The 26851-nt window shown below is 41.1% G+C and overlaps 1 protein-coding gene and 3 long non-coding RNA genes across 5 annotated transcripts; 2 read left to right on the top strand and 2 right to left on the bottom strand.

Moving 5' to 3' along the window:
* The first annotated feature begins 1284 nt into the window (after nucleotides 1-1284).
* LOC109202466 (cytoplasmic phosphatidylinositol transfer protein 1-like) lies at nucleotides 1285-9102 on the top strand. Its single transcript, XM_019360016.2, has 4 exons — nucleotides 1285-1308; nucleotides 2150-2305; nucleotides 3239-3302; nucleotides 7993-9102. Exons 2-4 carry the CDS (start codon nucleotides 2228-2230, stop codon nucleotides 8187-8189), a joined length of 339 nt encoding a protein of 112 aa, XP_019215561.1. The 5' UTR covers nucleotides 1285-1308; nucleotides 2150-2227; the 3' UTR covers nucleotides 8190-9102.
* Nucleotides 9103-13065: 3963 nt separating this feature from the next.
* On the top strand, nucleotides 13066-13592 carry LOC109202467 (uncharacterized). Its single transcript, XR_002062386.2, has 2 exons — nucleotides 13066-13339; nucleotides 13377-13592. It is a non-coding gene; the product is annotated as an uncharacterized LOC109202467 (long non-coding RNA).
* Nucleotides 13593-17846: 4254 nt separating this feature from the next.
* On the bottom strand, nucleotides 17847-18851 carry LOC109202468 (uncharacterized). The gene is made up of 3 exons (XR_002062389.2): nucleotides 18769-18851; nucleotides 18395-18514; nucleotides 17847-18281 (listed from the first exon to the last, which is right to left on the bottom strand). It is a non-coding gene; the product is annotated as an uncharacterized LOC109202468 (long non-coding RNA).
* A 1815-nt stretch (nucleotides 18852-20666) lies between these two features.
* On the bottom strand, nucleotides 20667-23950 carry LOC109194472 (uncharacterized). 2 transcript variants are annotated; one of them, XR_002062387.2, is made up of 4 exons: nucleotides 23714-23950; nucleotides 23283-23362; nucleotides 20900-21489; nucleotides 20667-20782 (listed from the first exon to the last, which is right to left on the bottom strand). It is a non-coding gene; the product is annotated as an uncharacterized LOC109194472 (long non-coding RNA). The 2 variants fall into 2 exon arrangements; XR_002062388.2 differs by having other exon boundaries at nucleotides 20667-20776.
* Between the last annotated feature and the right edge of the window lie 2901 nt (nucleotides 23951-26851).

Below are 26851 nucleotides of genomic sequence, written 5' to 3'. Positions count from 1 at the left end.
ACACCTGCAACAATTTCTTTCTTCCTTTTTATGTTTTGAATTAACAGCTGGCACACTGATTTGATCTTCCATTTTGGAGTCAACTGTGTTGGAAATTTGTTCGTCTTTGTCAGAGTCAACTGCGTCGGGATCCTGCATGCAGCACAGACTGCAACAAAACAGTCGGGCTATGAATAAGAAAAACCGACGTATTCGGCTTGGTCTCTTGGGTGGTTTTTCTGCTTCCTCTATGAACTGTGTAACTATTATGCCGTTAGCGTATGGGTCATTCGATCGCATCATTATCAGAACTATTTTTGCATTATAACCTTTTTTTACCAGAGATTTGAAAACCATCTGATGGAGCTCATGCATCCTTTCGAGGGTTTTGAACTGGTTTAAGGCGATTTCATCAAATCGATCCTTGATTTCAGCCCAGATTTTGTTGGCAAGCCTCTCTGCGATGGCTTTAACTTCCTCCTGACAGATGAGTATGCCTGTTTTTATTACCACCTGGTTAACTAAGTCTTCCATGCAGAAATACAACAACTCTTTCTCGTATTTTCTGTTAGTTGCCATTGTTTTTGAATATGCGTTTCTTTGCTCTGTCTTCGTTAAAGATAGCTTTGAAAATCGTTTGGTGATATAAAGTGAGGGGATATATTTAAGCCTTCGGTTGCAACGTAATATCCTTTGATGTGTAAATCCTTTGATTACATTCTAACATCGTGTGACAGTTTAAACGTCAGAGTTGAGCAATGACATAAAGTTCAAACACTTAGGCAGTGTTGGGGAGTAACGGAATACATGTACCGCCGTTACGTATTCAGAATATAAAATATGAGTAACTGTATTCCGTTACAGTTACCGTTTAAAAAGGTGGTATTCAGAATACAGTTACTTTGTTGAAATAAATGGATTACACGGCGGTACTTCCCTGTTTCATATTGTCGCGGGTCAGGACTGTTTGGGTTTGTTTGACAGCTACGTTCTGTTGTTCCAGGCGGCAGCGTTACGGTTGCCATGGTTACAGGGTGACGCGCTCTCTCTCTCTGCGTGTTTCCTGGGTGAGAGAGCGCTTTTTTGTTGTTGTTGTTGTGCTAAGCTAAAAGGCAGAATGCTACAGGCATAGCTCTAAAGCATGTAGCCTGATGGGCAGTGTAGTCCGTGCTGCAGGGAGAATGGACTACCATACCCGTTATGTGTCTGTGAGCGAGGGAGGGAGAGAAAGGAAAAGTCCGAGCTGTCACGGAGCAAAAACGGGAGCTGGAAGCATGTAAATATAATAATAACCACAGCAGCCAAGAAGAGTGCCTGACGAGCCCAGCTGTAAGTAAGCTATTAAGACTCATCTGTACACTGTGTTCGTGTTTTCCTCCGGAAAAAATAAGTTCCGTTGGAGCAGCCTTTCAACGCCTCTCTCTGTCTCCCGCAAGCAAAGTTGACCCAGACAACAAAGTAAAGCTAGTTTTCGGCTACCAGCCCCACACGGAATCCACTGTATTAGCCCGAGGTCCCTTTACTACGTTTCGGAGCCGCGGACCTTCAGTAACAGTAATAAATCACAGCAATAGGACATTCATGTAGTTGTAAACAGCACGATAATATATTAAGTATTCCAAAGTATTCAGAATACGTTACTCTTATTGAGTAACGTAACGGAATACGTTACAGAATACATTTTGGGGCATGTATTCGGTATTCTGTAATGGAATACATTTTAAAAGTAACCTTCCCAACACTGCACTTAGGCATACATTAAGTGAATCCACAACTCACTGTTACTTTAACACAGGACACTTTATTAGTGTCCTGTAGTGTTTACAGTAAAAATGTGTAGTTTTTTCAAGTTTTCCCCTGTACTCTGCCATAGACACTAAATTCAGCTGTTTCTATGTGGACTGGAGAGCTGCACTTACCTCAAATGACTCTTCCATCTCACACATTTTTATCTGGCATTTAAAAGCCTTCAGTATCAGAATTTACAGTGAAATGAAGGTTTTCATAGCTGTTTAATAAAAGCCTGAGATTTTTCAAGGACAAGGGTTAATGTGAAAAGGTGTTATATACTAGCATTCAGTTCGAAGTTTTGATTATTTCCCAAGTCCGTTGCAGACACAGTGTCAGTTTGGGTTATAGTGTCACATGTGTGATCACTCTACAATTACAGGACTTACGATATTTCAAGTCTGAGAAGACGTCACGAGGGAGTCTTCAGGAGGGCTGGAAGGACACGCAGGATCCCATCATGTGCTCATACAAACTCCTCACAGTAAAGTTTGAGGTGTGGGGTCTGCAGACACGAGTTGAGCAATTTGTACACAAGGTGAGACGTCAGCCGTGAGATCAGTGTAGTTTAACTTTCTCAAATCTTTTAATGGTTTTAAACTTGCAGTACTTCTGCTGTATGTTTAATGCTGTCCTGCTTTCCTTTTTATTACAAAAAATGCCATTAAAAAAATCCAACTCCCACTGTTGCTATTATTCCCAATACCATTCACTCTTAAAATAGTTTGCTAAAATAAACATAAAAAAGGATTATTAATAATGTCTTTGTATATACGTTTGAAAAAATGAAGATGGACATACAAGTCTTAACAAAATGCATATTTCAAAGAAGACCACTTGTGAAAAGATTTTGTTTATTATTCAAATATGCTTTGCTTGTGATTGTGTAAACTCTGAATGACGATTCACCCTGATAAACATGAAGCCTTGCCTATGCTTATCAAATGCCTGTGAAGACAAGTTCCTGTGTAAAGAAGAACGGAAAGTGCCACTTAAACAGATGTTTAGTATAGTATGAACAGAACGTTTTAGCAAGATATGCATTTGTCAGTTAAGCAATCTATATTCTGAGAACAGGCGGAGACTGCCTCCGTCTGCTGTGTAACCTACATGCCTATATAACCTGCAATAAAGAAGTGTACTGGTGTGACTCTCATTAGAGACGTTCACCCCATGTACATGTGATTGATTATATTGTCTCACTGTGTCTCTGTTTTACTTTGGCAGCCTTCTATTTGGGAGATTTCCCCCGACACCACTTGTTTCTGTTCTACTTTATTGGATGAAGTAAATTGCCATAGTAATAACTGAAACATACGTGAATGTTTGCAACTTATCACAGCACATGTTCATCTTATGGTTGGTAAATGGATTGAATATTAACAAACTGTAAGCGTGGCTATTTATATTATTTATGTGTTAGTTTATAAGGTTTTTCTGGACTTCAGACCATCTTTGGATTTTCTTACAGGTGGTTAGGGATGTGCTGCTGCTGGGACACAGGCAGGCTTTTGCCTGGGTGGATGAGTGGATAGGTAGGTCACTGCTGAACTTATGTCATTGAAGTATTTAGTTTTCTTGTCTAAGTAATAGTGCACAGTGCTACATGCAGTGGTAGCACAGCCATAGTTTAACAAATGTTTGCATTTGACACGTTCTTGTACTTTGCATTGTAGATCACTGTAGTTTACTTACTGCCTCATTCATTGCCATGCATGAACAGTCATTCGGCCTTCAGCTAACCCGGCCACTGCTAGTCCTGTTTATTCTCTTACAGCATGGAGCCTCTTCTCACCACTAACCCACTAATAATAAGCACTTTTTGAGCATGGTCAAAGTTTGTTTCAACTGAGACCTGCACAATAGAAATATATTTAAACCGCATTATTTCATGTTTCATAATGGAGACATTCATATGTACCAGTTGATGCAACAAAAAAAAGTAAAGAGTAGAAACAGTATTCGCAAACGTATTCTAAAACTGAAACAAAGTATCAGCAAAATAAAATGCGTGCAATGCATCTGACTGGCTGGTTGTAATTAAGTAAAGGAATAGGTGGTAATTTATTCCTTGGTGACGAGTGTGGTCCTTACTGAAACATGAAAGCTACCTTTGTCTGTTTCTGTCAGTTTTGTGGCTGTGCAAGAAGCAGCTCTGTTTGCTCGTACAAGTGGCCACAGCACATTAACTGTAGGGCATATAGATGAGCCCATTGTCTTTGCCCTGAAACATTCCCCTAGACTTGTAGTCAAGACCGCCTAATCCGAGACCAAGACCAGAGGGTATCGAGACCAAGACAAGACCAAGACCAGAGGGTATCGAGACCAAGACAAGACCAAGTTGAGACGAGACCGAGACCAAAACCAAGACCGAGACAAAAAAAGTCTTTAAACTGCAGCCAGATGCTGCTTCGTTTACAGGTGTCAGGCATATTTATGTGTTTTTGCTTTCGCACAGCCCTCCTCACCGCTGTCTACTGTCTCACTCACTTACTGAGAGGACAGACGCACACTCCACTTGACTGTCGCGTCTCTCACCCTCTCTGTTTTTCACATAATGATATTATCCTATATCTTCGCATGTGATTGGCCACAATATGGAGGGATTGGAGCATAACTGAGCCACTGTGTGAGAGCTGAGCAGCAAAAGGAAATTAAGTGAGGGTAGAAATGACTGAAAGATTATTAGGCTCTGTTTTGAGTTTTGTTCAAAAAAGAATGACTTCATATATATATATGTATATATATATATATAACTTCTATATACATATGCAGGACACCTTAAACTAGTTTTTTAATTAAGCAGCAAGGCAGAACAAAGTCGGGCCTGTATCAAGACACAGGGACTAAACCCCAATTCAACCAGACCCAGAACTGATCCGGAATTAAAACAGGACTACAACAGTAACCAAGACAGAACCAGAATCAGAACTAGATGATAGTAGCACTGAAAATCATAATAGACCTGCACTACACTTATTTTTTAATTCTACCAAAGTACACTATTTAGATTCAGAAAAGTTTATATAATTATTTAGCCTTCATAAGCCTGCATAACTTAATAAATATAGAATTTGAAAAGTAACAAATGGTATCTAAAAAGAAACAGGTACTAGATACATGTTCTGATGAGTTTTGGCAAACAACCATTTGACTAACATGTGTGTCTCACCTGCTCTTGTTCCATCTCTGTTCTGTCCTCATAGTTGGGTTGCGGTCACGTGGTTCTGATGACGTGCGGAGGCAGCGCGATTTTTGAGTGGAGGGCGGAAGTAAACATGGAGGACACTGTGGAGAGTCAGGAGAGCAGCTATTGTGCAACTTTAGACCCCGTTTCTCGGGAGAGATATAAACAGATAGTTAAAAAATATATCGGACGTGATCCGTATTCTTTGAAAATGTCCGAATACACCACAGAAGTAAAGGATTTGCCTACTATCGAGGCTGTGGATATCACCAACTACTTGGTCCTCCAGACTTCTTACTACACTAGGCAGCAAATGAAAGCTTTCAAGAGTCTGGAGGCGTACAATTTTTTTGTCAGCGGGTGGGTCCACAACCTTGGAACAAAACGTCTCCGTGATGGATACAGTTTGGTGTTTGCAAGGGTGAGTGTTTGTTCTTATATTGCTTTATCTTAAACACGCTAACAGTTAGCGGTAGCGGCTTTAACGTCAACAAACATGCCACATCCTTAGGACTTCGTTAGAGTGACAGTTGTTTGTTTCAAGGTAAACCATTCCCAGAGGTCTAACGAGACACCTCTGAAGACTTGGGTAATTGCAAAGGAGGATGGAGAAGTGATTGCAGCTCATTCACTCTTCGTCATCCAAAGCACTTGGGCAGCCTATAGTCCCAATCAAGTCAATATTAGACTACTAACTTAAAAGCACTAAGTAAACGAGAATTTAACGACAACCTAATGCTAATAAGTTCGTTTGCAAACATAACATTACCTCTGACGAAGTGGTCGCTGCAGACACGGGCATTGGCAGACTCTGCTCCTCCCGACTGTAAACGTAAATTTAAAATCCATTTTTTCCTACGTTTTTCGGTTAGAATTTTCCATTTTTCTCCTCTTCGTTGGGCTATTTTTGGTACCCTAAAATACCGTTTATCGGTTTCTCTGGTCGACCTACTGGAGCATCCGTAAACACAACGGGACATAGGCATTTTGCGTACTGTCTGTCTGCGATTTTGCGCTTATCTTTTTCACTTCCGACCGCCAGTCAAATTTCGCGCTTTACGTCGACGTCACGTCTACGTCAAATGAAACCTAGCTATTCTCCTCTCTCTCCCTCTCTGTTCCTCTCTCTCCCTCTTTGTGCTGACAATCAAGCCAAACACCAACATCATCAAATATACAGTGGAAACCAGATATTTACATACTCTTCAGATAAAAACACAAACACTTATTTAATTGTAACATCAAATCAGACTAAATGTTTATTTTTTTAGATTGATAAATATAAAAAACATATTTGTCAACTTTAAGAGTGAAGAGAGAAACTATCTATATTTCTTAATTGCAAATGGCACCAAATTGTATTCAAAATTGAGCCACACCTATGGAGCTCCACAATTCTTTTCCTGGTGTTTTGGTTGACATCTCTTGATTTTCCCATTTCAAAGAAACAGGCTCTGTGCCTTATATGCATCCACAGGTGTGCCACCAATTTACTCACATGGACTCTACTAACCTATCAGAAGGTTCTTCAACTCAGAATGGAATCGTCTGGAGTTTTCTTATTAATTAACAATAAACTTAGTGTATATGTACTCCTAAATTTGATGAAAGTGATTAAAATAGACAGCTCCCTCTTTTTATTCTGACATTTAACTAATTCAAAAGATATTTCAACATGTATTTATCTAAAACAAAAGTTTACTCTAAATTGATGTTTAACAGTAAAAAATAGTTTTTGTTTTCTACCTAAAGTGTATGTAAATATCTGGTTTCATCTGTGAATATACTGCTGTGTATTGAAATTCCTCTTGTTTTGCATAGATATACTGAACAACATACAAAGCATAATATATAAAATAACATCTACCTGAGTTTTTTCTTTGAAAGAAGCTCCTTATGTCCATTGTTGTGTTCATCAGTACACAATTGAAACCGATTTAGAGAGTTTGTTTAGCCGTGGAGGGTAACAACTGAAAATATGAAATGTAAGCTAAGACTCTCTAAAAAAATCAGCATTGTTGTTCGGCTTTTTATTTATCCATTTGTTGATTCACTCGAAGAGTAAGTAACGCAACCAACTGATCAGTTTGATATCAATCTTTTGTGATACACCATCATATTTACATTATTAGTTCAGTACGAATGATTTGCTTTGGTACCTGGTCAAACTTAAGCTCTCCTCTGTCTGCAGCAAACTCGCAAGCAGCAGCTTCTCCCCCCTCGCTCACATGCGTGCTGTGCTCAGTCGCCTAGTGCCTGAGCTCGGATCATACCAAAATTAGGGGGAATTTACGATGGTGCGCTCTGCGCTTCGTGTGTTGTTTTTGTTTTATACAGTTGTCAGCCAGGCATCTAACTAACAAATTACACTCCAAAAAACCCCATGCTTCTGAAAAAATGACCCAGGCTTAAGCCCAGTAAGCCACCCCCGCTCCGTTGATGGTTGACTCCAAATCTCCCGAACACTATGTCGATTTGAGAACGGAAGACCGAAACAGCAAGACCAAGACCGAGACCAAGACAAAAGTCCGTCGAGACCAAGACGAGACCAAGACAAAAGTCCGTCGAGACCAAGACCGAGACCAAGACCACAAGACCGGTCTCGAGACATCCAACTCTACATTCCCCTTCTCTATAACCACTAACTTTCAAACCATAGCAGCCTGCACTTTTTTAATACTCCTAAAACCTTTTCACTGTGGAATGACTTCTTTTTTTTGTGCCTGTGGAATTGGTTTTGCAGGTGTTTCTTTTATGTTTGCAATGATCCAGTCTCTTCATGCTTTTCCTTTGTCTTGAAACATCCTTGACCTTATCAGTCCTTTCCTCTTTGTGTGCCTTGGATTTGTTTGGTTTTATCCCGCAAACTCTTTGGGTCTTGGGAAGCTGGCAGCTTAACCTCTAAAGCTTTCACTTCAAAAAAAGCCTACCTTTGCCACCTAACGCTCTCGCTCCCCCACCTGTCTCTCGATTGGAGCACGTTGTAGAAGAGTTACCAACATTTCGACCCTCGTTCCACCCCTCCCCCCTTCTTCCAGATATGACTTTGGATGATGTGCGGGATTACGAGAGAAAAATGCATGAGAAAACCAACATTAAAGTTTGCCATGAACAGCAAGAGCATTCCACAACAAACGCATCTTCACTGGATGACATAGAGATCCATGACAAAGCAAGCGTATGTGTCTTTTTCATTGTTTTTTTTACTCCATTGCTCCTCTTTTCTTATATTTAAACTGATGATGACTTTCCTCTGAAGGGTTCACAGCTGACTTTACATGTTCTCATGGATCTACTTATTCTGAGTCAAACTACTCACTCACAAAGCCAAAAAACGAAATTTAATTTGAACTAACAGTTGTGATTCCCAAAAAAATGGTTCCTAAAAAATTCATGTTATCCATGTTTTTTTTGTAAATATGTGGTTTGTTTTGTGTTTTAGTCTTTTACTGACCATTTACCATTTTCTAGGTATGCCTGTGGCTGTGTTAACACATTCCAGCTTAATGTTTCTACATTTTATACAAAGGCTTAAAAATTGTATCCACCTTTCTGTCACTGGTCTTAATAAAAAAAAAAATTCTGATCCAGACATGATGATGGATGAGGTGAGAGAGTTTGAGCGCGCCATCCAGGAGGCCACGAACCAGAAGGTTGGGATGTTTCCCCCATCGATCTCTGTCAGCGAGACACCCCTGTCCTCCTGTGCCCTCACTGGCCCTGCCAGCGCCCCCTCCACACCCATGTGCACCGATGCGCCTGAGTCACTCTCTGTCCCCAAGGACCGACCCCGCAAAAAGTCTGCCCCAGAAACCCTGACCCTTCCTGACCCAGCTCCGAGCGACGTCCCCCAGGGCTCAACCTTAAGTCCATTACCCACTTCAAACCACCTCCAACCATCCACACTGCCCTCTAATTCTGAGCTTGCTGAAGTGGAGGACCAGTAGAAGAACTTGGAATCTCTTTCCCTACCTCTTATTTTACTTATTCCCAGTACCTGTTGTCTTATGTGCCCAAATGAGACTAGCCTAACCTCCAAACACCAGTGCCCAAGACAGTCAAGTTCCTTAGCCATATCCAATGAATTGCCATAATCCTGGAAAAAACAACAATCACTCTAGAAGCTGTTAAGGGTTCAGAAATTGAGGAGGAAGACCAAAAATAATGACCACTGATCCTGCCGGGTGCAATTAGACGAAGATTTAATGAATACACGCAGCGTGGAGCCAACACTGTGCAGATTCAGTGTTGAACTGTCTTACAATAGTCAGAACAAAGGTTTTATAGGGGTAAGATAGTACAGCCCCCTCTTTTGCAAAGCAGACATAATACAGCATACGTCAATCCAAAACCACAAATGTTCAGTTAACTTTGACATAGTTTAAAAGAACAATCTCTTCGCCTCGAAGCCAGGTGCTTCCTGTCACCATCCTGCCTGGGCTTATCTGTCTGGAACATCAGGCACACGTTCTGCACAAACTGTCACTCATGCGGGCACAATTTTGCAGTCGCAAGCAAAACATGATTAAACTCTTACCTATATACATGAGTCTATCTAATATGTGTGTATGTATGTGGGTGTATGTGTGTGTCAGCTTCTGCTGCCCTTTGTTTCACCTCTCAGCTCCCCAGCTAGACCTTGTAACCTTTCCACTAGACAGAAGGCCAGCACGTACACAACTGAAACTATGTGTGTGTGTTTCAGGCTCATCCTTACATGTAATAACCTAATTGGAACTATATATGTAATATGTTGAGTAAATGTTTTAATCAAGAACCTCTACTAAAAGCTTAATCCAAAGATATAGATACATAAAAGATACTAAAGATTCATAACCTACTCAAAATACGTGCACTCAGACTCTGCTTTCGGTTTCACTTCCTGCCCTGCACACTCTGCAAACCTGCAGTTTCCTGTGAAGACTTTTAGGCCCAGATTATATTCAGAGGTGAGCCTTTCAAATAATGCAATGTAATCTGCCTATAAACATTTTAAGATTATAGATTCAACTCAACAGTTTAAAGTGGTTCTTCTTGGACCTGTAATAAAAGCTTAATTGGGTGCCAATATGTTTAAACATCTAAATGCAATATCAATATTAATAATTAATGGTATAGTAATAATGATCATAAAAAATAGCAGCAAATAATAGCAGCATAATATTTTACTATTCCTGACAAAGCCTCATCAGTGTCATTGATACGATCCAGGGCAGCTGTAGGCTAAACCACTGTGACATGGCAGGCTTCTTCTTCCTGTGACTCTAACCAGCCACATTTAATCTTAACAACCTCCCACGGTCTTTAATTAAAGCAAAGATCATCAGATTTTATTTTATTTTGTTTTTATCTCATCTGAATAAATTCCCGGCATTGTTTCCTTAGTATTTATCGTCAACCAGAAAGGCTGGCTATGAACTGTCGAACTTTGAATAGTTGCCTTAACACCACAGAGCCATTGGTGTTTAATAGTTTTGACAACATGTGCAAATGAATGAATTTTCAGTCTGTAAAATGGCCGTCGTGTATACAATTAGAAATGTAATCACTGACATGCACTAGAGTGCACAGTAGATGTAATTTGTTAGAAAAACATACATTGAAATGAAAAGACAGCCGAGAACCCTCATAAAAGATGCTCCCGTTTCTTGAGCCGTCCAAATTAGTCGTTGGATCAGACTCTGCCCATTCCTTTGTTTTCCAAACTCCATTAATATAAGTGATGCAATAGCAGTACAATCTGTTAAGATTCAACAATTGGAGAAAAGGAATACGGAGGGCTCTCAAGCAATAACAACTCTGGTCCAGGAGGTATGATCAAAGCGAAGATTTATTGGTTACACGCGTGGAGTCCAATACTGTGCAGATTCAGCATTGAACTGTCTTACAATTGTCAGAACAAAGGCTTTATAGGGGTAAGATAGTACAGCCCCCTCCTCTCAGACACAATACAGCATACGTCAATCCAAAACCACAAATGTTCATTTAACTTTGACATAGTTTAAAAGAACATCGTCTTCGGCTCGAACCCAGGTGCTTCCCCCAGCTCGCCTTCGCTGTCGTTTATCTCTGGGACATCTGGTGTACTTCCTGGGACAGACTAACACGTACACACCCAAACTTTGCAAACTTAAGCAAAACACATCTTAACTTTTACCTGCTAAATGAGTCTACAGATGTGTGTGTGTGTGTGCGTGTATGTGTGGGTGTGTGTGTGTACGTGTCATGACCTCTCCTGCACCCCGGCTCACCTCACACCTCTCGTCATCGCCAGACACAAGGCCTGCGCACGTACACAGCTGAAACTATATGTGTCTGTGTGTGTATGTCTGTACATGTGTGATCCTCACGCTGCACCTTAATTGACCTCAGCTTAGGCAACCAGGCTAAGGCCATCCTGTGTGTGCCGATCTTAACTTATATGTAAAATATATAAAACAACTGTTTCAATCTACTACAACTACTTAAAGCTTAATCAAAGCTTAATCAGAGATATTAATGCATAATAAACAGCCTGCTCAAAACACCTTACAATCTGACTCTGCTTTCAGTTTCACTTTTGCAAAGCATGGCATTTCCTGTCTCCTTTTGCACAGAGTATATTTCCTGTCCCTGCAGTCTGCACAGAAACATTTAAGATTATAGGAGCATTGAAAAGCATTTAGAATTATAAATTCAACTCAACAGTTTAAAGTGGTTCTTACTGGACCTGCAATAAAAGCTTAATTGGGTGCCAATATGTTTAAACATCTAAATGCACTATCCCTACTTGGAGATTATGTGATTAATGCCATGGTACTATGAACAATAGCAGTGAAATAATTTCTCTAATCCCAACAAATCATAGAGTATACACCTCAGGTCTCCCCCAACTCTATCTGGCACGCACTCCAAATGCAGGGATTGTACTGTGTGTTTCTCTCCCTAGTTATTGCCAAACACGTGCATTTTGTACCTTCGCAGACATAATACAGTAACTATTGTACTATACTAGTCTACCTAACCCTTGGAAATGTTTACACATCAGAAACCTTGGAGCATTTGCATCTTAGCAGTCATGTTCAGAATAAGCTGTTGTTATTACTGCATTTGTCGTTTTAACATGACAGTTGCAGTGTTGAAAGGTATTACTGCATATATCTTACTGAAGTTGACTGAGAGGTCAGTACAACAAAAGTACTTCATTACAACCAAGTCAAGTGTTGCCTGAAACTAATGCTGTGTTAAGGTTGGCTGTGTGGCAGGCTGGCAAGGAGGAGTGGTGGACCCAAAATGCAGGCACTCAGGCATGAGGTTTAAACACAAAGAACTCAGCTTTATTTGCTGGCAGGGGACAGTCATACAAAAAGCAAACTAAACTAAACTAGAAACGCATAACCTAAACTCACAGTGAGACACAGGGAGAGCCACACAGCATTAGGGACGACGCGACACTGACTCAAAGAAACACAGGGTTTAAGTACACTGGGAAGTAACGAGGGGAATGAGACAGAAGGAGGTCACAGCTGGGAGAAATCAGAACTAATGAGACAAGGAAGCAAAGCAGGACACATTCACATAAGACCCGGACCTTCAAAGTAAAACAGGAAGTAACACAGACTGAACTTACAGACAAACTGTCAATGGAGAGTTGTATTGGTAGTCAGTATAAGCTTTTAATGATATAAGTTTGCATATGATAGAATACTGTATGATGACCTTTTGATGACTTAGACTGTTGTCCACTACAGGACTGTTTTATAAATTCTTTCTCACAGCTGAATAAGCTGTTATTATTTCACTCCTGCCAGGAAGAGGAAGAGCTGGACACTCTTATCTGACGCTCCCTAACAAGAAGAGAGGCTGCGTCCTTCTGAATCTCACAACACACACGCATACACCTAAACCACTCTTATCTTCACTCCCTACGCACTAACTTTCCTCTGCCTATGAATAGACGTATTCACTGTTGTATTACTTTTGTATATAAATAAAGACAAGTGCAAGAACAGAGCGCACATCACAGGGCCCCCACTCTGGTGTGAGCGTTCTGTGACCGCCCTTGCAAGTAAAGATCTGCAGTGTGTGTCTCTTCACTCTTAGACTCTCAGCTGAAGAAGTGTCATTTAGAATAAATCTCTTGACATTTATTTTGGTCCTTCGAGCCGGATCAGAAATATCAGAACTGTTATCTGTGACTCTGTTCCAGGATCTGGCATACTGTTTCCTGACGCCGTGGAGCCAGCACCGAAGTCTGTGCACAGCCCTCTTAGATGAGGCCGAAAGCCCTGGAACGTGTGAATTCGGGTCCAGGCCGGTGTTTTTAGTCTGGTCCACGGCGGTGGGATTCAGTCTGACGATCCGAATCACCAGTGAGACGTCTGAGAGGTGAGAAACACTATTTTGGTTAGGAATCGCCATAATGAACCGACAAATAAAAAAGGTTAGGAATCGCCATAATGAACCGACAAATAAAAAAGGTTAGGAATCGCCATAATGAACCGACAAATTACAAAGGTTAGGAATCGCCATAATGAACCGACAAATTAAATAGGTTAGGAATCGCCATAATGAACCGACAAATAAAATAGGTTAGGAATCGCCATAATGAACCGACAAATAAAATAGGTTAGGAATCGCCATAAGGAACCGAATTAGTTTTAGAGGTAGCCTTAATTACTTCGTAACAAATTGTAAAAGCACACAAATGTCTATCTGTGTGTATGTGTGTATGTGTCTGGAAGTAAGTTGATTTTACAGCACAATACGCTGCTGAACTACTTCTATTTTATTTGTTTTCTTTGCTGAGGCTCACGTACTGGTGACAAATGAGAACGGTTGAGTTTTATCTCGTAAAACTGATACCGCTTCATTTTTTAGAAGTGAAGTAGAAGGGCGTATCAGCAACCACTCTGAAGTCAAGCGTGCCAGTGACAGCCCAGCAAAATCTTTGACAATGGGGAATAAACAAGCAAAATTAACACCTGATGAGGAATGTTTAGAAAAACAACAAACCGGAGCAGGAATAATCCAAAAGAAGGGGAGAGGAATGCATAGGGGAAGAGCAAGAGGTAGAGACAGACCTAGATACACACCAAACAGTAATTATAGCACTACATGCTGGAAGTGTGGAAAAGAGGGACATTTTGCACGTGACTGTAAGAAACAAAGAAGACAGTGACTCAGAACAGGATAGTAGCTCAGGTGAAGAGAACAGTTCAGATTAGGAAGAACATAATAATCCCTCACCAAGTAAAAAATTAGAGATCCAAGTATAAGTTTAAAAAGGGCTGGATACAGACCCAACTGAATACATATAAATGCAAGAGGAATAAAGTTAAATAAAACAACTGTAATGTCTCAAATTGATAAAAGCAAGGATAACAACCTGTAAACTGGTATTAACAATGAAACATAGTTAGGATGAAGACCATGCCCAGAATGAATAGAATGAAAGAAAATACATATATACTATACTCTATACTATACTCTGTAGGCCTATAAACTCTTTGAACTCAGTGCCTCTGCATGCAGAATTAAATCATTACCTACATGTGTGTAAACCAAACTCTTATATTTAAGCAACAGACACACAAAATGCTGTTGCATTCTTCTTTCCCGGCTTTTCTGGCTCAAATGCTGCATTTAAGACTAAAAATGGGATAAAACATCACATAAAGTAGCTGAATTACAACATATTCAGATCAAATTCATCATATCAATTGACGCCACCAGATATTCAAGTAACAGGGCTAACTTGTTATGTTTTAGTAAACAAAATTATTTGTTCCTTCGTCCCTCCTTAAGTGATGACTAACCTACAGCGCAATGCATTTTGCACTTTCCAGTCTTTGACACCTTATTTGACAATGAAGGAATGTGTTACATTACTGTCTTGCTGGGTTTGTTGGACCAAAGTCCCATAATACAGCATATTAACTTCAGAGAGAGAAGGTCAAAGAGAAGATCCTCGATGGTCTTGTCATACAATATTGTTAATATTTTGTACAGTTTCTCACTTGCTTTTGTTAAAAAACAGAAAAAAAACCTGTAGCCATTTATCTGTAACTGTAGCTTTTGTCTTTGCCTTCTGAGGATACAAATGCTATATTCTGGTTATTGGCCCTTTGTTGATCTGTTATGTATAGCTTATACATACTTACAACTCTGGTATTGACCACCTCTCTTGTCAGGAACAAAGAGATCCAGGGACATGTTCGATCTACCATGGGCTATTAATAAAATGCAAATCATCCAACTGTGTAACATTAAGCTCTGCTCTGTTTAAAAGAGTAACACATTAGGTATTGTAAATACTGTTGTTAATGAGTAATATAGTAGATTTCTTATATTGAACCTGTTCAAAGTTTCATTACTGATGTGACATGAATGTGCTTACAGATTTAAAGCAGACAAAGAAGGTTACTCTTTTGTGTTTGTGTGATTAGGATGGCATTTTCACAGACATGGATTCAAATGTCTGTTTTATTCTAGATCTAGGCTTAATATGTGTCTAATCAATGAAGCTGTCATCTATTGAGCATACTGAATTTGGTTATGTTTACTTTTCTCAGTTAAGTATCAAAGTTCCTCATCGTAGTGGTGCACGTTTGACTCCGGTTGCTTTTGATGACCCTGCGGGGCAATATTATTTTCCAAGTTGTACAACAAAATGAAGCGTTTCTTTTTAGTGGTGTGGCTGCTTTGATGTTTACTCGCCATGTTTATTGAGGGTTGATTGGCTCTTCTGTTTTCTTTTATCTAGTAAACCTGCTGTACTTTGATTTAGTGATGATGCATTGTTCAGAGAAAAATGTTTTTAAAAATGAGTTTATCACCATTTCTTTTGTCGAGAGGACCAAGCATTTCCTCCTCCCCTCTTCCTGATGCAGTTTGCATTCGGCCAGGCTGTCGTGCTGTCTCCTGATATTTGGGACCTGTGTCACAAAGCAGAGTCATGGAGTTGTTTGGGATCTGCCACTGAGTAAAAGCACAGCTCAGTGTACTGCAGTATGTGTCGATAAGTTTCTGGCTCATCAAACTTTCTTCGTTAATCGTGCTTTGCGACACAGGCCCCAGGAGTGCCATTCTTGTTTAGCTGCTGGAAGTTGCTCTTAGTTCTTCCACTTATACTGTTATTGCATTTGTTATATTTTTATTGCAGTTCAAGGTTAATTTGGTTGTTTGTTGTAATTATGACTTTACTTTTTTCTGAAATAAACTTTATTAGCTATTACAAATGTGTATCTATTCATTCTTTTTTTAGTAGGCCCAAATAATCACCCCTACACCACCGTGCTTGACATTTTGTCTGAAGTGTTTGTCCTGACATGTTGTTGTTAGTTTCTGACAAATCTTGTGGTGTGCATGATGAGTAGTGACAAGACAAGTGGCAGTTAACACACACCTGTATGCTCCAGATGGGTAAACTACTAAAACCTCTGCTCTTCATTTAGGTGCTCACACTCGCTGATGAGCAGTTAATCAGATGCATTTGACTGACATTACAATTGAAAGTTGAACACTTTCTTTTTCACATGACTCCATTTATGTATATTTATACATTACTTCAACTTCCAAGAAGAAATTCACGACTGCCAGCAGGGACAGGGGGCAGCGATACTTTGACCTCCATGGTCGGTCGGTATTTTGTCCTTCAGCTGTATTATAATTGAACGGCAGAATTGGACAAATCTCGACACAGATTGACAACTGTGGTGAGGCGTAGTCGGCAGTGCCGCGCGGACGCACCTGCACGGCATCCGCAATCACGCCCGCCTGGTAAAACACGGGGACTCAGGGGTTGGTGTGTTGTTGTGGTGTGTTTCATGTGCGGCTGGCAGCCTGCCTGTGAGCTGCAGCCACAGCAAATAAAGATGGCTCGAAACTATGATCTGTGGTCCCGCTGTGCCTTATTCACACCACACTGGTGCCGAAAACCAGGAAGCGGCACGGCGGGTCCTTACCGGAGCCAGGAAAGGGAGGAGCTGGCCCAGATGGTGGCCGAAATGGCGGCAACCCAGCGGAAGCAGGTGGTGGAGGTGCTTCCCAAGCAGGAAGAGCTGCGGGTCCACACCGAGCGCCACCTGGAGAGGATTGGGGAGCTGGCGGCACAAAAATGGGCTAAAATCGCCCCTGTATGCAAGAATCCTAGTTGGATTTTTGTTTCCACTCATATTTTTTAATGAAATATTGAAAACAACTCTGACAGACTGGATACCTGGCCGGGTGTACATTACCTTTCACTCACGGATCCCAGGACAGAGCCCTGCCCCACCATGAGCCTGGGTGGTTATAATATAAAAGGACTGATACTGAATATGAATATTTCATGAAAATCAAATTATAATACACATTCCTAGGTGTTTGTTATATCCAGCAAGAGTAATATTGATTATATATGTCTGAATTGCTAACCCTAGCTCAACAGACCACAATGCCCTGGACTGTCAGTATTATTACATGCTGTGAACATAAGTAGCTTTGATCACAGTTTATATTGTAAAAGAGTCGGAATATTGAAAAAAGATCAACATTGTGATATTATTTCTTCCAAACTGACCAGAAACATGCTTGTCATACTCTCACAGCATAGGATCAGACTCACTGTGCATGACGGCTCAGGCCAGTAACGTTTGTAAGATTGTCAGTTGTTTAGTATGCTTTTGTACAGTTAGGGTCACCATCTCTATTTCAGTATAATTAATATGCAGAAAACACTAAAAGTAGATTTTCTTCCAATATTCTAACATAGTTAGGAAAATTTGACTTTGTAAGTACATATTGTTACAGTCCTAATGCCAATATGATTCTTCATAACTCCTGCTAGAAATACTGAACTTTAAAATTTACCTGATGAAAGATAATTTACAGTGGCACTCTGTCAGGATAATTCTGACTATAAGCTCACTGTATTAATCTGAATCCTTCTGAAATGTGCTGTGAATGAATGCTGATGCAACTCACTGTGGGAAAGCTGTTAATAAAATGAATCTGTGACACATGCAACACATTCACAGAGGAAGAGGACACAAAGGGAGGACACGCAGAGGCTGTGTTAAAGTCAGAAATCCAAATCTTTAGTCAAAAACAGGCAGCGGTTACAAACAGGAAGACAAGCAGTCCATTAAACAGTCTACAGGGTCAAACATACAGAGAATTCAAACAGCAGTAAAACAGTAATAACTGGACACTGAAAAACCTAAAGCAATGTGTGGCACAATAAGAGGAAGCAGCGCAGTATATTCACTGAATTATCATCAATTACAAAAGAGAAAAACGACTCATGCTCATGTGTGGTGATCATTCAATGCTGCTCCTGCAGGTTAGACAGTCCAAGACTGATATACTGCCCATGTGAGAGTTTGAAAACACACATGCAAAGATTTATTTTGTGTTACAGTCAAAGTTGGATGTTCGTTTTTGTCCTTTAAAAATGTTTGTGTATTTGAAAGCACTAACATTTAAGGATGACTCGGATCGTCTCTCTCTAAGAGTATCTCCTTTAAAGGGGAGACAAGTGTATCCACTGATCCACGTCACTTTACCTGGACCTCCTCTCTCCCTCACTCAGAAACACTCCTAATATAACCAAGCAAATAAATAATATTGAAGATTTACTTACATCATTACAAAAACAGCAAAAACATCTCCCTTTGATTCCATTTCTCCATTCCTGCTAAACATCAGGCAACAAATATCCCAGTAAATCAAAGTAAAATGTAAAGCACATATTTTCTCTGCTTTGTCTAACCTCTGCAGAGCCCCTCTGTCAAGAAAAACTTATCTGTAAGCATAAAACAAATATACATTTCATAACACTGCACTGGACAAACCTCGGTCAGTTGATTTCCTCTGTGCGGTGCAGACAAGCATCAGTCAGCAAGTCAAGGCGGTGAGATGGACTGGTGCCCTTTGTGACTCTGCTAGTTCTTTTTTTTTTTTTTTTTTTTTTTTTTAACCTGTCCCGTTTGGTTCTTTTGCCATCAGAATTATTGTCTAAAGGCGAAGAAAGATGCCCAACGGATTTACTTTACCAAATTGACCATCCCAGCCTTGCCGTAATGGTCCATTTGATTCACCTTTTATTGTTTATTTTATTTTCACTTGCTGAATACGGGACAGACTTAACTGGGGGAAAGAAAGGGGAGAAAGAAAGAGGGAAAGAAAAACAGCGGGGAAGAGGGACGGGGAAAAAGGGCAAAAAACCAAAAACCAACAGAATAAGCAGACAAAAAAAATACATATATCGATCATCTGGATCACCTGTTGAGAAAGAAAGAGAAAGCAAGCAGAAGAAAACGAGAGTAATAAACAACATCACAATGATCTATGGGAATATGACAGTAAATACTAAATATTAAACATTATTGTGCAGCACGTAAGATCGACAGCGCACAGTGTGCTTTGAGGTAAGAGCCAAAAAGGGTGTAGTTTGTGTGTGATCACCTGTGTGTACACCTGTGAGCATGAACGCGCTTGTTTTTAAAAGGTTCCTTCATGTAATGATCTGCTAGAGGGTGTGGGGGGCCACTGCCCCGACCTCCAGGGCATGAAGCAGGTATGGAGGAGATCAAAACTCCAGACATCCAGAGGCCCCCAGAACACAAGAGACCAAGGAAGACCAACAGAGGGGCAGCCGCGTCACTATCCCAGAAAGAGCTGAGGAGAGTCCCAGATGAGGGGTCACTCAGCAGCCGCGGAGCAGAAGCCAAGGGGGTTGCAGTGACGTGCCCGTGAGCTCCGCCGGCAGCCAGCTGTGCCTGAGTGACCGAGCCCCGGGCCGAGAGGCCGAGGGCACCCCGCCTCCGAAGTGGCCCGAGCGAGCCCCAGGCTCCAGGCCCCGATAAGCAGCCGCCAAGGAGTGAGCCGGTGTGTACCTGGGCGCCCACCCCCGGACACAGAGAACCACCAACGCACCGATGTCTGAGGGCGTCCACCACCGGCAGGGGAAGTGGTGGGGGAGATAGGCCTCCAAACCTTGGAGGGCCTGAGATGTCCCCAGAGAGGTGGCGTCTGATACCCAACCTGACATATAGACACAGACATACAGGCACACACAGATACAAACATCCATTCCCACCCTCATGCTCTCATAGGCAATTATTCCACACTCAACCAACGCGGAGACAGACATAAAGAGACGCTGTACACACAATCACTCTCCCCAAGTGTACTCTAAGAACCGGGTCCGGGTACCCTTGCCCCTGGAGGGGGAAACTGCACCCAGACCCAGGTGGTGTTGCCCTTTTCCCTGCGGTGGGGAGAAGCAGACCGCCCCGACTCCGCAGCAGCAGGGAGGCCCCACATTCCAGACCCCAGTCGGACGGCCAACTCCTCCTCCTAGCCCCCCCGCTCCAGCAGGCCGCAGAGAACGGGGGTGTGTGAAGACTCCAAACCTCCCTCCACCCGCTCATATGTAGTGTTGATGTATGTGTGTTCTAAGGTGCATTTAAAACCCAGGAGGGCATGGAGCTACCTGCCAGAGCAGCAGGTAGGCGCATAGCCCCTCCTGCTAGCCCTCAATGTCTACGTGTATTTAAAATTGAGAGGTGGGCAACGACGCCAGGGGTGAGGTGTACACCCTGATGGTAATTTGGATTCTGTGTGGCGTGCCCACCCCCAAGATCCTATATGTATGTGTAATGAGAGTGTGAGTAATGTGAATGTCTAAGTTGTGGGATAAAATTGAGGCAGAGGCAGCCAGAAGGGGACAGAGGGGGGGGAATGTGCGGTGCAGACAAGCATCAGTCAGCAAGTCAAGGCGGTGAGATGGACTGGTGCCCTTTGTGACTCTGCTAGTTCTTCTGAGGAAACACCACCGTCTCTCCACACCGTCACCATCTGTTGCTACAGATTTTAAAAAGTGATAATTATAGGGAAGAAACTTCTCTTTTCCATCTGTTTAATCAAACATTTGATTCCTCAGCTGTCTCAGTACTATAGCATTCTGCAACTACAACTAACCTGAAGAGGCTTGGATTTGGCTGCAGGTACCCCTGTACATCCTCCTCAGCAGCACACATGTGGATACCATTTAATCACACTTCTTCCTGAGCTTTGCTTCATCAGAAGACTAAAGGTGGCATCTCGTGTCATGGTCTTATCATCATCCAATTGGAGAAGAAACATTTACGCGCCTCCTGGTTTTGTTTTCTGATCCTGCAAAGAGACTGAGGACAACAAAGCCCAGAGAACACGAGATACACAACATCCAACATTCAGACTCAAACAGCCTCCATAAATGAAGAGCACCACGTTGGTTCAGTTATACTAGATATAAGCATACTTCACATTACTGTGTCCATCCATCCATCCATTCGCTTCCGCTTGGAGGGAGGGATCTCTGCAAACTGACTTACATCTGCCAGTGTGAGGCTGTTCCTCCAGCCTCAACAAAAATCTGACTCTCCAGTCACAGACAAACAAAAAACTCCAGCTGGGAGATAGAAAACGCTGTCTGGGTCTTGCTGGATGTTGCTGGTCAGAGTCCACACATTAGCAGAGTGCTGCTTGGTCCCACTGACCCATGTGGACAGTGACTGTGGAGAACTGTTCTGGAAAAGAGAGAAGAGAATTAAAATGACAAAAAGCCATACGGGATTTCCACAAAGACTCTCTTGGAATCAGCAATCAAAAAATCATTGGTTCATATTTCAATTAAAAATGAACAGGTTCTTTAACTGTAAGCAGTTAAGATCTGATTTGATTTACATCCTTCACACAGCACATTTGTCCAGGCTGTCAGGTAAACATAAAATTAATCTCAGGTAACATGACTCATAGTAGAGATTCAGTAAGAAAGATTGCCAGCTCTAATACTATTACCACACCAACAGCTCAGATTTCTAGAAGTATTTAAACAAATGTCAGTCTATCCATTCATTTTCTTCTGAATATTCAATTCAGGTTCACAGTGGGAGGGTGGGAGGTGTCGTGGAATTTTGTAAATAAAGTCTGCAACACAGAAAGAGCTGTGATCAAGCTATTTATTACTGCGCGCAGGAGAGCCAACACACATCAAACATCACAGTTCACAGTCATGCCAGGAAGTTACAAACTGATCCTACCACACTTCACGCGCCTCGCTATGAAACCTAACGGATCAATGGTTAAGCTGTTTTGTGCCCTTGGCGTTATCAGCACCTGTAAAGGGAGTTGTTTTCTCAAACTGCTGACACTGAAGCAAGTTCATCTAGTTTTAGAAACTTTCACTGAACAGTCTATAACAGTGTCACAACTAAGCATATGCATAAGCACTTAAATACTTTAAATGAGAATAACAGAAAATTTCAGGAGCTAGAGCCTGACCCAGTAGTCATAGGTAGAGCACACCTGGACAGGTCACCAGTCTGTCAGAGGACTAACAGAGAGACAGACATCAGAGTAATAAAATTAATGTAAGCTTGCTACAGCTGTATGTATGAACATGTGTTTCTGTGCTCAAAGCTCCCCTCTCAGGAACCTGCAGTTCATTTTAAGTCTACTTTAAACAGACCTCACAAAAGGCTGATGTGGCTAGGTCAGTAGTCTGATTTAAGTACGATACCTTTGGCCAGGGATTAATCTGGTACATCGCTTCACTGCAGTCTTACGTATTTTCCCCACACCTGAATTAAAAAATACTGATATTTACATATAACAGATTCAGCTGATGCAGCCTGACTCAATCTGATTCTAGATGTTCAGCACACACACAGAGACACAGAGGTACTGTTTGAAGTTTAGTGTTAACCTGAGTCACTGATCATTTACAGTATTACAGAGTCTGGCAGTCTTTGCATGATGCACATGTCACTGTAAGTTTCTAGCTGACGCTCAGGTGTGACAGGTGTGCCAGCAGGAAAGAGTAATAATAACCTGCATCCTGAGGTTTGTCATGCAGGATTAAAGGAGCCAGGCTTTGTTCACACAGCTAGGATTGTATTTTAAACTGACCCTGGGTCAGTATAAGTATCATACAGTTTAAACGAAGCACTGAGACTTGCACATATTTATTATAGATGCATTGAAGCTAATCGGGATATTTACTGTCAATCTGTGGCTGCGATTAATCACTTTGATGGAAACTTTATTAACTAGTAATTTCATTAGTCATGACAGAAGCTAATATTTCTGTCCTAACTTCGTTTAAACAGTAACAGCTTTACTACAATATAAGCTAACGTTTACACCGTAACTTTAAGCTAGCACCATAAAGGCGGTAAAACACGTAATAATATCTACAAATGCACCTTAAAGCTGTTATATTAGCACTCGGTGTATTACTAACATAACCACATTAACATTATTGACACTCGCTGACTTTTAATAGTCATTCTATAAATGCTGTCCGTTTAAATGGTCTCACCTGTAACACTGCTGTATCCACCGGATTCCAGCCAGAGTGGATTCTGGAGTCTTCCCACGCTCCTGTCAGTGATCCTCCATCTGGATGGATGATAACAACCTTCTGAACAATCTAGCAGGTGGAGATATGGGACTGATTTCTGCTAATAACGCCCATTGTAGACTGATAACATCCGAAGCGGGTGAATATAGTCACCCAGTCGCTAGCTGTGCCATTACCCAGCTACATCACTCCCTCCATCAATGCAATAAACGATACAAAAGTAATGGCCTGTATTTAATTTATCTGCTGTATCTGCTGTTTCTCAGGTAGTTGTTTACATTATGTAATTTATTGTGTTCAGTATACGTCACTACAATGTGATTTCGGAAATATATAAATATACGGACAACAGGCTAGGGAGCTCAATAGTATTCAATAAGAGGACCCACCACGTCAATTCTCGACGCGAGGGGGGTACCCGGCGCGTCGGTAAGTGAAGCAGAGGGAGCCTGACCATGCGTCACACATTTGACAAGTTAGGAGTGAGAATGTGTTGTTAAATTTAGCTGAAATAGTTTTACAAGTAAAAATGACTATTAAAGTAGTTAACCTGACTAAAAAACCTCACTCAACTAAACTAAGACAAAAGTTTAGACAACGCGTGATTTTTCATCAACATAACATAAGGTAAGGTTGTGTTACAAGAACAAACTCTGTCTGTGAAGGTTCTCAGTCAAGAACAAAAGAACAAACTCTATTTCTTGACTTAACTTAAAATTTTAATGCAGCCCTTTACATTATACTTTTATGTTATAGCAACAGAATTTAATTCAATTCAATTTTATTTAAAACTCCCTTTTAACAGGAAGAAACCTCAAGCAGAACCAGGCTCAGGGAGGGGCAGCCATCTGCTGCTGCTACCGGTTGGGGTGAGAGAGGGAAGACAGGATAAAGACATGCTGTGGAAGAGAGACAGAGATTAATAACAGGTACTATTCAATGCAGAGAGGTCTATTAACACATAGTGAGTGAGAAAGATGACTGGAAAGGAAAAACTCAATGCATCATGGGAATCCCCCGGCAGCCTTTGCCTATTGCAGCATAGCTAAGCCAAGGGAGGATTCAGGGTCACCTGGTCCAGCACTAACTGTATGCTCTTCAGTTCCAAAGGAGCCTCTTGCAATAAGATGTGAAACATCCTGACATCCTGATCTTTCTTTCTATTCTTTTTTGGGGGGTTTCAGAAATGACTCCATCGATTAAAGAGCCATTATGATGTTTAAACTAGCTAATTTAAAGTCTCCAAAATGACTAAAATCACATAAGAAAAACACAAACAAATTTGGATATATTTTTAATTTGTAATTTTTTTATTTCATGCCTAATTAGATATTTCAAAAATCAAGCGCCAAATCACAAAGTCTCCTCCCTGTTTGTACTGTAAGGTCAAAACCCTACAGTACTACAGAGAACCCCAACAATCAAATGATCCCCCTTTGAGCAAGCACTAGGCAACAGTGGGGAAGAAAAACTCCCTTTAACAGGAAGAAACTTCCAACGGAACCGGGCTCAGGAAGGGGCGGCCATCCGCTGCAGCCGGTTGGGGGTGATGGAAATCAAAAAGGAGACGAGATGGCATGAACTACAGTTATTAAAATTTGGATTTGAGGGCTGATCTTTTGAAATTTTATGGTGAGTGTTCACATTTTTGATTTGGCAGGGCAGAGGGGAAAAGCCAAAATGGTCATTTTAATCATCGCTTTCCCTTCAATACAGAAAGCTTATTAGCTGCTGGTTCGGCGAAACAGTCGTCCTACAGATGAGAAAAACCGACGTATGCGACTTGGTTTCTTGGGTAGTTTGATTGCCTCTTCTATGAAAGTCACTGCAATTATGTTGTCACTGAGTGGGAGATTTAATTCCATCATTTGCAGAACTGTTTCTGCACTATTCCACTTTTTACACAGCGCTTTGAAAATCCTCTTGTAAAGCTTGTAGGGCTTCATTAAGAGAATTTCATCAAATTTATCATCAATTTCAGCCCAGATTTTGTTGGTAAGCCTATTGTAGATGGCTTCAACTTCTTCCCAACTGATGACTTTGCCTGATTTTTTTACCACCTGCTTAACCAGTTCTTCCATACACATTTCCAACAAAAATCTGTATTCGTTTCTGTTTTCTTTCTTGTCTATTGGACTTCGGGGTTCATCGGTTTGTGTTTTTTTGTGATTTTGTATTAAAATATTTTTCCTGTCAATACAGCAGTTACAAGTGTGATTATGAATTTCTTCTTCTGTATTCGTCACATTTACAGACGTCAGGGGCATGGCATTTTCTTTAGGCTCTGAAATAACAGCTGACACACTGATTGTCTCTTCCATGTCGGAGTCAACTATGTTGGAATTCTGCATGCAGCACAGACAGGGGCAAAACAGTCGACCTACAGATGAGAAAAACTGGCGTTTGCGACTTGACCTCTTGGATAATTTGGCTGACTCCTCTATGAACGTTTTAACAATTATGTTGTTAACACCTGACAGATTTAATTGCATGAATAGCAGAACAATTTCTGCACTTTCCCACTTTTTAGATAGGGTTTTGAAAATCATCTTGTGGAGGATTTTGAAATTGTGTAAGGAGATTTCATCAACTTGATCCTTGATTTCAGCCCAGATTTTGTTGGTAAGCCTCTTGTAGATGGCTTCAACTTCTTCGCAACTGATGACTTTGCCTGATTTTTTTACCACTTGCTTAACCAGTTTTGCCATACATATTTGCAACAAAAGTCTGTATTTTTCTTTCTTTCTTTCTTTCTTCTCTATTGGATTCCCAGGCTCATCAGTTTCCCTGCTGATACAGCACTTCAAGTTGGAACACAACTTCCAGTTGCTAAAGCACTCACAGCTGCAGATACAACAGCAGATATTGCAGTTGCAAATGAAATCCTCACTTCTTTCGTTTTTAGGCTCTGAAATAACAGCTGGCACACTGAATGGATCTTCCATGTCAGAGTCAACTGTGTTGGAAGTCTCCATGCAGCACAGAGCGATGTTTTTGCATATTTTCTTCAAACAGCATTCTTTCTTTTCTTCATTCTCTATTGGAGTTCCAGGCTCGTGAGTTTTTCTTTTTTTGTGATTTTGTATTGAAGTGTTTTTCCTGCCGCCAAACCAGCAACAGCAGTTACAAGTGTAATTATGAATTTCTTCATTATTTGTCATATTTGCAGATGTCAGGGGCATTCCATTTTCTTTCGGCTCTGAAATAAGAGCTGGCATAGCTGGCAGCAAATCTTCAGTGACGGGGACTGAGTCACTTTTACCTGTGTTATTGCCCATTGTTTTCGTATATGTTCTTTGCTCTTTGCTTTTCTCTTTTCGATAGCTTTGAAAATTGTTTAGTGATATGAAGTGAGGGGATCTATTTAAGGGTTTGGTAAGGTAAGGACCCATGTTGTAGGTGACGTCAGACGCCGGAGATTTGGCGGAAAAAAAACAAAACAAACGAATGGTAGCCTAGAATTTAACAAAGTTTCTTTAATCTTCAGTATTGCCAAATAAACTAATCAACTGTCATATAACTAACAA

Source organism: Oreochromis niloticus, linkage group LG6 (genome assembly GCF_001858045.2).
Source record: "Oreochromis niloticus isolate F11D_XX linkage group LG6, O_niloticus_UMD_NMBU, whole genome shotgun sequence".
NCBI classification, from domain to species: Eukaryota; Metazoa; Chordata; class Actinopteri; order Cichliformes; family Cichlidae; genus Oreochromis; species Oreochromis niloticus.
This window is presented reverse-complemented; position numbering and strand designations above follow the sequence as displayed.

What these genes read in the sequence shown, in the direction of transcription:
- LOC109202466 (XM_019360016.2), top strand. Translation starts at nt 2,228, where the DNA reads ATGTGCTCATACAAACTCCTCACAGTAAAGTTTGAGGTGTGGGGTCTG. An exon ending in TTGAGCAATTTGTACACAAG is followed by an intron (nt 2,306 to 3,238) that starts GTGAGACGTCAG and finishes ATTTTCTTACAG; the next exon opens with GTGGTTAGGGATGTGCTGCT. An exon ending in CTGGGTGGATGAGTGGATAG is followed by an intron (nt 3,303 to 7,992) that starts GTAGGTCACTGC and finishes CCCTTCTTCCAG; the next exon opens with ATATGACTTTGGATGATGTG.